This window comes from Hydra vulgaris, chromosome 15 (assembly GCF_038396675.1).
Source record: "Hydra vulgaris chromosome 15, alternate assembly HydraT2T_AEP".
Lineage (NCBI taxonomy): Eukaryota > Metazoa > Cnidaria > Hydrozoa > Anthoathecata > Hydridae > Hydra > Hydra vulgaris.
Window position 1 is genome coordinate 29,829,350 of NC_088934.1, and position 11,224 is coordinate 29,840,573.

General features: G+C 27.4%; 1 protein-coding gene across 1 annotated transcript; it reads right to left on the reverse strand.

Moving 5' to 3' along the window:
• Nucleotides 1-5,429: 5,429 nt before the first annotated feature.
• On the reverse strand, nt 5,430-5,984 carry LOC136091871 (nucleoporin NUP35-like). Its single transcript, XM_065819585.1, has one exon. It carries the CDS (start codon nt 5,982-5,984, stop codon nt 5,502-5,504), a length of 483 nt encoding a protein of 160 aa, XP_065675657.1. The 3' UTR covers nt 5,430-5,501.
• Between the last annotated feature and the right edge of the window lie 5,240 nt (nt 5,985-11,224).

The window sequence follows — 11,224 nt, forward strand, 5'->3', positions numbered from 1 at the left end:
TTTTTATCTAAGTTTCAAATTCCTTATCAAATTCCCATGATATTTTTATCTATTGCTTTTTCATTCAATGTATTTTTTAATAAAAGTTAGCGTTCACTTTTTTCATTCAATAAAATAAAGCGAAAGAAAAAAATGTGTCTAAATAATAGAATCTTTTACGATCTAATACTTTTTTTGATTTTTGATTTATGTTTTGCCAAGTAATAAGCAATATTAAACTTTTTCTGTAACGAGTCAGCGTCTTTTACGGCCTTTTTATGTAAACCACGCCCAATTGGGGTATTATGAATAACTTGGTTAGATAATGAAACTGAACCTAATGTTGATTGTTGATGAATTCATGTGGACTCTTTATGTTGCGCACTGCTTAAGTGCGAGCCAGTGAATCTTTTTTTATTGATATTGTTCCTGGTTTGATCTAGGTCATGGAAAACAATTTTGTTTGACTTATCCGTTTTTCAAATTGGTTACATAAACTGCATCTTAAAACTTCATTTCCATTTAAATTGTATTCTAACTCGCAATTAAAATGTTTTTCCCACTTTTTAACTGTAGATAATCTGCATCTGTGGTCCTTATTTTCACCCATTTATTGCTATTAATTTAAAATTAGCAAGTGTACTAACAAACTTTAAAGTTTTTTTTTAATAACTATTTAGAGTCTATATTGCCTTCTACTATTCTTCGCAAAATAAACTTATAAAAATATCATTAAATTTGTTCATAATGAATGAGCTATATCGGAATAAAGCCCTTGAGAATTCGAGTTAAGAAAGTGACTTTTCAATCAATTAACTTTTATTTCTTTTTTCGATCAAAATCTTTTATTTCTTGATTCGAATAGGTATTTAATCGTTTGTTTTTTATAAATTTTTCCTGCCTTAAACAATCGGTCTTTTTCCTGCATTTGAACATTTTTGCTAATTGATTTTCTAAATCTTTTATTTTTCTTTCTTTTATTTTTATGCTCCGCTTTAAAAAAAATATTATTGTTACAGAAGTCACTGCAGTTTTATACTGTAAAAGAACACTAAATATTCGGGAATAGAGTATAAATCTTCTAAAATAAAAAAAAGAATAATCGCGATAAAAAGAAAGATCGCGAAAAAACAAATTTTAAGAAAAAACTAATCGCAAAGGTGCGAAAAGTAATTGCGATTCGCGATCACGATACACTTAATTCGAGCCCTGGACTTATTTAAACTATTTTAAAGAAAACTTTTTTTCTTTAAATAAATATTGTCATTTAAAATATTATGCACACTGCAATGGTTTGATTAGTTTTTTTGTTGATAATTTAAGAATCGAGCTATTTAGTAACTAAAAAGATAAGTAATTTGTGAACAATGGGTTTAAAATTTCATTTTGAAATAGTAAGATATTTTGTGAAATTTTCAAAAATAATCTTTTTTCTAAAAATTTAAAATCTTACAAACCGTTTGGTTTTTGGTGTGTTTTTCAACCGAAATTTTGCCTTTTACCGAATTTATAAAAAGTACTGAGACCAAAATTTTGGTGTCGGTTCAAATTGAAAATTTGTAAAAAACCGCTACCAAAACATATTTTTAGTTGATCAACAAGCCTTTCAGGGAAAAGCATGCGATTGCATGCTTTGTTAGTCTACATTTAAAGTAATTTTTTTAGACAACTTGATAACGTTTTTAGAATTTGCAGCAAAATAAAGCTATAAGAAACTACAAAGAATAAAACAGCAATACTTAAAGAAAGGAAGCGAATACTATACGATTTAGAAAATCTAAATAAGCTATAAGAAACTACAGAGAATAAAACAACAATACTTAAAGAAAGGAAGCGAATACTATACGATATAGAAAATCTAAATAAAATAGACTAAAAAAAATTTTTCAAAAAATAGTATACCTAAGTATTTTACTGCTTTTGTTTTTTTGAGGAGGCTGAATAAGTGCGAATTTCATAACTGCGAATCTGCATAAGTGCGAAGCAGTTGCAAAGACTGGCATAAGTGCGAACTGGCACAAGTGCGAACTGGCATAAGTGCGCCCAAAGAAATTGCAAACATTCGCATAAGTGCGAACTGGCATAAGTGCGAACTGGCATATGTGCGAATCAATTCCAAAAACTGGCTTAAGTGCGAACTGGCACAAGCGCGAACTGGCATAAGTGCGCAGAAAGAATTTGCAAACATTGGCATAAGTGCGAACTGGCATAAGTGCGAATCAATTTGCGAACTGGCATAAGTGCCGATGTTTGCAAATTCTTTCGGCGCATTTATGCCAGTTCGCGCTTGTGCCATTTCGCACTTATGCCAGTTTTTGCATATGATTCGCACTTATGCCAGTTCGCACTTATGCCAATGTTTGCAAATTCTTTTGGCGCACTTATGCCAGTTCGTGCTTGTGCTAGTTTGCACTTATGCCAGTTTTTGCAAGTGATTCGCACTTATGCCAGTTCGCGCTTGTGCCAGTTCGCACTTATGCCAGTATTTGCAATTGATTCGCACTTATGCCAGTTTGCACTTATGCTAGTTCGCACTTATGCCAATGTTTGCAAATTCTTTCGGCGCACTTATGCCAGTTCGCGCTTGTGCCAGTTCGCATTTATGCCAGTTTTTGCAATTGATTCGCACTTATACTGGTTTGCACTTATGCCAGTTCACACTTATGCCAATGTTTGCAAATTCTTTTGGCGCACTTATGCCAGTTCGTGCTTGTGCTAGTTTGCACTTATGCCAGTTTTTGCTAGTGATTCGCACTTATGCCAGGTCGCACTTATGCAGATTCGCAGTTATGAAATTCGCATTTATTCAGTCGCCCCGTTTTATTAGGGCATTTGTTGCTCTCCACTACCAAAATTGGTTTAAGTCGAGGAAAAAATCAGATAAAAATATAACGAAAATAAAAACATTTTTTAAAATGCAATTTATTTGCAACTTTGGTCAATCAGTATATTAAGGAAACACTTTACTATTTGCGCTAGAAATATGGGCAATTTTGATATTCAATTTTTATATGTTTTTGCTAAACTTTACTTTTTTTATAAATGCACAGGAAAGCGAGAAAACTAATTGCTATTTATTTGGAAAAATGTTTTTTTTATTTTTAACAAGTTTATGTAAAAATAAAAAATCATTAAAAATAGTATTAAAATATAAATCATTTGGTTGTTTTCACTACCCCCATTAAAATAGTTTGTACTTTTATTGGATTCTCCAAATTGGGCATTTAAACCCAATAGTTTATTTCCTGATGAACTTTTGTTATTGACGATGCTCCAAAAGCTTGTGGGCTAATTTTTTTAAACTTTTTTACCAAAATTTTTAGGAGTCTATTTAAAACATTTTTTTAAGTGCTTCTTTAAAAAATTAGTTTTCATTGCATAAAGTTCGGTCAAAGTAGATGTTTTCATTCATCATTACATTTATATTTAAATATATATATATATATATATATATATATATATATATATATATATATATATATATATATATATATATATATATATATATAAATATAAATGTGTGTGTATATATATATATATATATATATATATATATATATATATATATATATATATATATATATATATATATAAATATAAATGTGTGTGTATATATTATATATATATATATATATATATATATATATATATATATACATATATATACATATGTATATATACATATATATATATATATATATATATATATATATATATATATATATATATATATATGTATATATATATATATATATATATATATACATATATATATAAATATATATATATATATATATATATATATATATATATATATATATATATGTATATATACATATATATATATATATATATATATATATATAAATATGTATATGTATATATATATATAAATATATATATGTATATATATATATATATATATATATATATATATATATATATATATATATATATATATATATTTAAATAAGTTAATCCTTTTTTTATTTCTCTGTCTCAATTTAATTTATTTATCTTGATTTAAGCAGGCATGAAACATTAGTAACGGTATCAGGCTGAAATTACGGCGTATACTGCAGAATTCCTTTTTTAAAGTAATAGAACAATAGCAAGAAAAATTCCTTACATTTTGTAGAATAATAACAATTAATATTCCCAATACGACAAAAATGCGGTAGAAAAAGTATTCCTGGTTAACAACCTGTATATGTATGTATATATATATATATATATATATATATATATATATATATATATATATATATATATATATATATATATATATATATATATATATATATATATATATATATATATATATATATATATATATATATATATATATATATATATATATATATATATATATATATATTTATATATTTATATATATATATATATATTTATATATATGTATATATTTCCATGCATAAATTTTGCACATAACCATGTGTGATTTGTATCTTAACGAATCCTTGGACTCTTTGATACAAAATGCAATTTTGTAACTTTCTTGAAATCTTTTCTTATTTATAAAAAATTATTTAATTAAAAAATTATTATAAACATTCTATACTGGCAAAACTTACATTTTCTGAGAGATTTTATTCTTTTTATTGAAAAAATGATTTATTTAATCTGAAGTTTGCATTTTTATGTTTCAGGAGTGATTCCATTTTAAACTTAATTTATTCTCTTATAGCATCACTAATATAAACTGCTCTTTGTTTACAAAGTATTTATAAAGATTCGAATTTAATGAGAGTATATTAGAAATTGCCAATTATATTGTTTAAAAATAGTAGACACATATGTAAAAAGGACAGTTCACAGCTCCTTATTTCAATATGTTATCATCGTGTATCTAATGCAGCATATTTATATGTTTATATACAATTACCTTTGCAGATTTAAGTCGCGATTGTACTATTATACTTTTTACACTTTAAGTTATAAAATGTTAATTTAAAATAAACTAAAAAAATGAAGAAAAAACAAATAAACGAGAAACTATTTGTCTCAACAAACGACCTTCATATTTAATTTGTACAACTCAAATTAAATTCTTTGATCAATGTGTGTACAGGAACCCTGCATTTCGTTATTTCAAAATCATACCAATAATAAAAATTAAAGTTTCTTTTTATTTACTTTATTATTAAATCAAAAATATTAAAACAAAATGATATGTCGCTTTACTAAAAGCTAGAAGATTATTTTTATTTATATTATTTTCAAAATTACGGTTGCTGATAAATACAATGATAAATATGAAAAACCATAATTATTTTCATATTTATGATACGATAATAAATATGAAAATACGGTGTGAAACTATTTAGCTCAAAACAATGAAATGATTAACTAAAAAACTTTATGAGAACAAAATTAGACAATTAATAAATAGTTATTAAAATTATCTGTAGCCAAGCATGAAAAATAATGCATTAAAACTATATAAATGTATTTGCACAAATATTTTTACAATTTTTTATATGGTTATGACAATGGATATGTGTTTACCATCCAAACACAAAGTCTAATGCTTTTGACACAACAGAGTCTTTTTTTTGTGGAGTAATATCTTTTGTAAAAAATTCTGTTGTAGATGTTCCACTAGCATTTCTCGATGATAATTGTCGCATTGTGCTGGGTTTATTGTTGATTAGCTTGTTTGGTGTATTTGTTGATATATTTAAAGAACTAGCAGATGTCAAATCACCATCCACACCAATCTGCTTTTTAATACAGGGAAGTACACCAACCATAATTCGTTGAGGATATTGTTTTCCATTTTTACTAAGAGCTTTTTTTGCCTGGATACGAATTTGATACTTTATGTGTAACCAATTTTTAACATTGTGCATTTCATATTTTTCAATGGTACCATACTGAGAAAACTCTTGCAAAATATAAGAAGATGCTACAGGAGGAAATCCAATTACAGTAACAGCAGTGTCATCAATGATATCATCACTATTTATTACATCTTCTAAAAACATAAAGAAATTTAAAAAATATCTAAGCTTTATCAAAAATACGATGTATACACTAGAAAATTTAAAATAAATTATTTAAATCTTTGTAAATTTAAAGTCTTTGGTATTCAAGGTTACTTTCAGACATGGTGTTTTAAAAATCATTAGGCATTAAAAAGTTACAATATGGGATTATTAGCATCGCATAGACTTTTTTTTACAAATTATAAATTCTTTGATGATTCTTGATCTTATCTAGTCTAGAGTAGAATAAATTTATGTTTTAAGAGTATAGTTACAAAAATTTTTTATTAAATTAGATTTTTTATTCAAAATAAAATCTTAAATAAAAGTTTAAAGTTTGCAATATAAAAAAATTTGAAATTTACTAATTACAAAACAGCAAAAATTTGTAAATATAAAAATGTAGACCACTGACACAAAATAAAACACAAAAATAATTTTAACAACTTTACATTAAAAAAAAAAAAATAAAAAAAAAAAAAAACCTTGAAAATAGAGTGGATCAATTTGTGCTGGAGATTGGGGAATAAAATCGTGAGAAGTTGGAAACAAACTTTTATTTTGGCGTTAAGAAAAGTTCAGAGGGAGATTAAAATTCTCTATAAGTTGTCTCTATCTCCATAAGATTTTCTGGTGATCCACTTAAAGGAGTAAATAAACTTTCAGTTGGTGGTGCACCTTTAAAAGTGAATGACGCAGGTGAGTTTGTTGTGGTTGGTACTTTTGAAGATCAGGAGAAGAAAATGAGAACCCTTAAAATCAATTTTTAGTGAATAAACCTACTTTTTTATTGATATAGAAGGGGAATTATCTATTATTATTATTGTTATTTCTATTGTTTTTATTATTGCTATTATTATTATTGTTATTATTGCAATTATTGTTATTATTGTCAGTATATAATATCATAAATATTATTTTTGATTTGAAAAAAGAAATCTATAAAAATTTATTTGTAACCTTGTCCTGAGCCCAACGAGGTTGGTGTAGGTACAAATCTTTGATTATTAGAGTAACCTTCACTGTTTGTTTGCGAATTACCTGGTTGTGGCGCGTTTCCAAATAGATAAGCAGGAAGAAAAGGACTACTTGGTACACTGTTACGATTGTTAGGTGGAATATTGTGTGAATTATATAAATAGTTCTTTTGTTGGTTTTGAAAAGATTGCATTTGTAATGGAGTTGCAGTCATGATTAATTTTAAACAAATATTATTGACAATGCTGATGATAAAAAATAAAATTTTAGAATTTTTAAAATTAACTTGAATTCGACATTCACGTCAATTACGTACGAAAAGATTCTGACATTAAGCAATAAACCCGGGGATGGATTTCACAAAACGTCGTCCGTATCGACATTTGTTTAGCATCGACACTGTTTAAATCGAGAAAATTGCATTTAAGGAAGCGATTTCCAATCTTAGCACTGCCGCGTCCCCAGGTAACATTTGCCGTGTTGTGGCAACCCCAACAATTAATTTAATAAGGTTGCTCCTGAATCACTGCATTTTCACTGTTAGTTATTATTTTTCTTGACTTCTAAATATATGATTTTATTTATATTTTATAATTTATAGGCTTCATATTTATAAATATTTACAAATGAATAAAATGTTTACAGTGTTAACATTTTGTAAAGCCCCAACTTTGAAGTTTCATAAAGGTATGTTGTTGAAAAAAAAAAAGAAGCAGGTGCTAAACGGTCTTAAACAGAACAGGTTAAGACTATATAAAATTGGTAATTGGCATATTAAAGAAATCAATTTTCGCTGCATCACTGGTAATAAGCTCAACTCATCTTGTGCAGTTTCAGGAACAACTTGAACTCCGACGCTGAATGAACTTCTAGCAAGAGCAAATGTTTGTCAGGTACATTTGGAAACCGTCTTTATTAGGTTAAGGATACTCATACAATTTATTAGGTTAAGGATACTCATACAATTTAGACGATGTTATTTATTAAAATTTCTTGGTTGTATAGTTATTATCCTTTAATTGTTTTATTGTTAAAAAAATTTACCATCGCCGTTTTAATTTTTAATATTCAATATTTTGCAATTACGTTAGAACGAAACAAGATTACCAAAAATGTATTATTTTCTAAATATTTTATGCTTATCTACTGCTAATCCCATGGGTTGTATGAAAAGAGACATAAGCTGTTGTGCTATTTAAATTATAATAGCACTTGATAAAGTTGCTTAAGATAATACGTTTTGAGGCGCTCAAGATGAGATGCGGCTTTTTAAGTTATTCTCCTCGGAGCTTTATTACGGTATTTCAATAGCGAAAGTTCTTTCAAAAAATAGTATCGCAAACTTTTTTTGAGATTTATTATTGTTTTTATTACGGTTGAGATAAATATTTTTTAATTCAGTATAGTCCTTAAAGATACATTTTTATTTAATTTTTTTTATGATTATTTTTTTGATATTTTGAGTTTTTTTGAGTTCCATTAAAAAAAAACTTATCTTAGGAAAGTGGTTTCCAAAGATGAGATGATTGGGTGTGTTGAAAATAACGCAATTTTTGATATAAAAATTTTTTTTTTAAATAAACTATTCATTTTTATTCTGTAAGAGGAAAGATTAAACTATGATAATCTGCAAAATTGAATATAATATTTCGGCTGCAAAAAACAATACACTGTCTACCTACACAACTTGTGCAACCTTCCCCCAACTTGGATCTTGCTAATTCATTATCACGGGCTCGCAATTTTCATCACAATATTATAAAAAAAATATTTTAAAAATTATAAAAAAATTTTTCACTTAGTTGACTTTTATAATAAAACTTTTAGTTGACTTTTATGATGAGAAAATACAAAGCACGTCTTGAATAATTTTACTAATCGCTAAAAACGCTGTTTTATCGCAAACGATATGATTAGATTTTCTAAGTACCAAGGTAATTTTGTAGAAAGATTCGAAGTTGCAAGAATCGATGTCTAAAATTATTAACTTAGATAGGGTCCTGACATCTTACGAATGAATCATAGTATTGCACGTTGTTTCAATGTATTGACTTTAATCAAAGTAGCAGTACCACTTAAATTTAAAATATTAAAAAGAAGTCACTAACTAGCGTAAAAAAATTGTTTTCAGGAGGTCTAACGGCAACTCCTGGTTTATTGCAGGCTACCCCCGTTGGGTTCGCAACCCACAGGTTGGGAACCGCTGATTTATAATTTAATTTACAACAGCTCTCTATATATATTTAATTATTTACGAGTTAAAATTAAAAACACAGATAAAAAAATAAATAAATATTAAAACCGCCCCAATAAGAATATTGTTTTCCAAAGACGATAAACAGAATCCAAGTAAAGAATTCTTTGTCAGAATAAAATCATCATATATGCAGTTCACTAGATTTTAGGCCAACTAATGATAAATTTACCGTATTTGCAAATAAATTAATGTTGTAATTGACTTTGACTAAACTGCCTAAAATTTAACTAGTCGAAAATCGAAATTAGTCGACTTTGAAAAATCGAATAGTCAATGTAACTGACTATGGACTACCTACTAATCGACTAAAAGTCGATTTAGGCAAGTTAAAAGCTTAAAATCCTTTTTATCTTTTCATTCAATTTAACTTTTCAATCTTTAGTTTTTGTTTGTTCATTTAATAACAATGGTATGTACTATTATAACTATTACCTAGTTTTTTGCTTACTCACCAGGCTTGCTCCAAGTTGACTCGGGGCCCTGGGTCAAAACTAAACTGTGAAGCTCCAAAATCTGAATGTCATGTATACAATCACATTACAAATATAATTGTAATGACTTTTTGATATACTGCCACTGTTTCACAAAATGACTTTTAATTCAAACCTCTTTTCCCGAGAAAAACCTTTGGGAGTATGATAGTACAAGTATATTGGAGTACATTAGGGTTGGTTTTGAAGCAAGCATGCTTTTTTGCAAGTTGTTGAAGCAAGTCAACATCTCGTAAAAGCTTTCTGCACTCATTGCCTGCAAAATTGCCTTCCGTGAAAAGGGTGTTGTTGAAAGTTCATTATTTTTGGCCACTCTGGTTCATTTTTCCACTGCAGACACATTCTCTTGAGGAGGTAGTTAACAAGAGCAAGAAACTTTCCAGAATCCCCTATCTTCCATCAATTCCCACCTTGATAAGTTCATTTGACTGAGGACCTCTGATCTGAACTTAAGTGTTTCCTAGAGCTTCAACATCTTTTTAGTAGAGCAATACACGTTTGGATTATTCTCCTAAAGATATTTATAAAATTCTGTCTGAAACTTCTGAGGTGACAAACAAGTCAGAAAGATGCTTTCATAGAGACACAAATTTTTCCCAAAAGTTTTCTTCAACTACGCGTTGGGAAGCTGCTTTGTTAAGTGTTGAACAACCTATTATGGTTTTGACCTTGTAGAAGTTATTGAGCATTTCAAAGTTTATAGCTTGACCAAAAACTTCTCGACAGCACTTAACCATAAAGTCAGTCAGTTTAACTTTTATCAAAGAAAAAAATCTGATAATTTTTCTGTTGCCATCGAGAGTTTTTGCATAGTTCGGCATTTTAAATAGTTTTGCACTTGTACTTTGCTCAAAAGTACAATGAAATTGTTCGCAGGTTTTTCCCGGAAAATCAATAAAGGGGCTATGAACTCTTATATAAATAAGATGTTTAATTTTGTTAGTAACTTATGTAACAAAAATATACAACTTTTATGTAAATAATGTTTCATTTGATTAATAATCTTGTCAGTAGGCCAAAAAACCAAAATTTTCAAATCAAATTTTCTTTCACGTACAATGTTGAAAGCTTTCAAAATCAACTTTAATGTGCTCCTACATACTTGTACTATCATACCTCCAAAGGTTTTTCTTACAAAAAAAAGTTCCAATTAAAAGTTATTTTGTTGCACAGTGATAGCAAGTATTTAAGACGGTCTTTAAATTATTGAGGGCTGGAAATAGATTGTTCGGTTGTCGAAGCAGACCTTCTCTTATATTATTTTACTTCATTATTATTCAAATAATATTATATTAGAAAAATAGAAAATAAACTACTCTATTGTTTTATAACTACTTATTTCAAAAAAAAAAAATTATCTCCATACTTTTTAATATAGGTTTATAATTCGACTATATCGAATTTATGATTCGATTTAGTTGAGTTATAGTCTTTTCCAGGCTTCGATCATCGCAGTTATTGCAAAGCATCCTTATTTGATATTATAAACATATAAATATTTGGAGTCTGCTTCA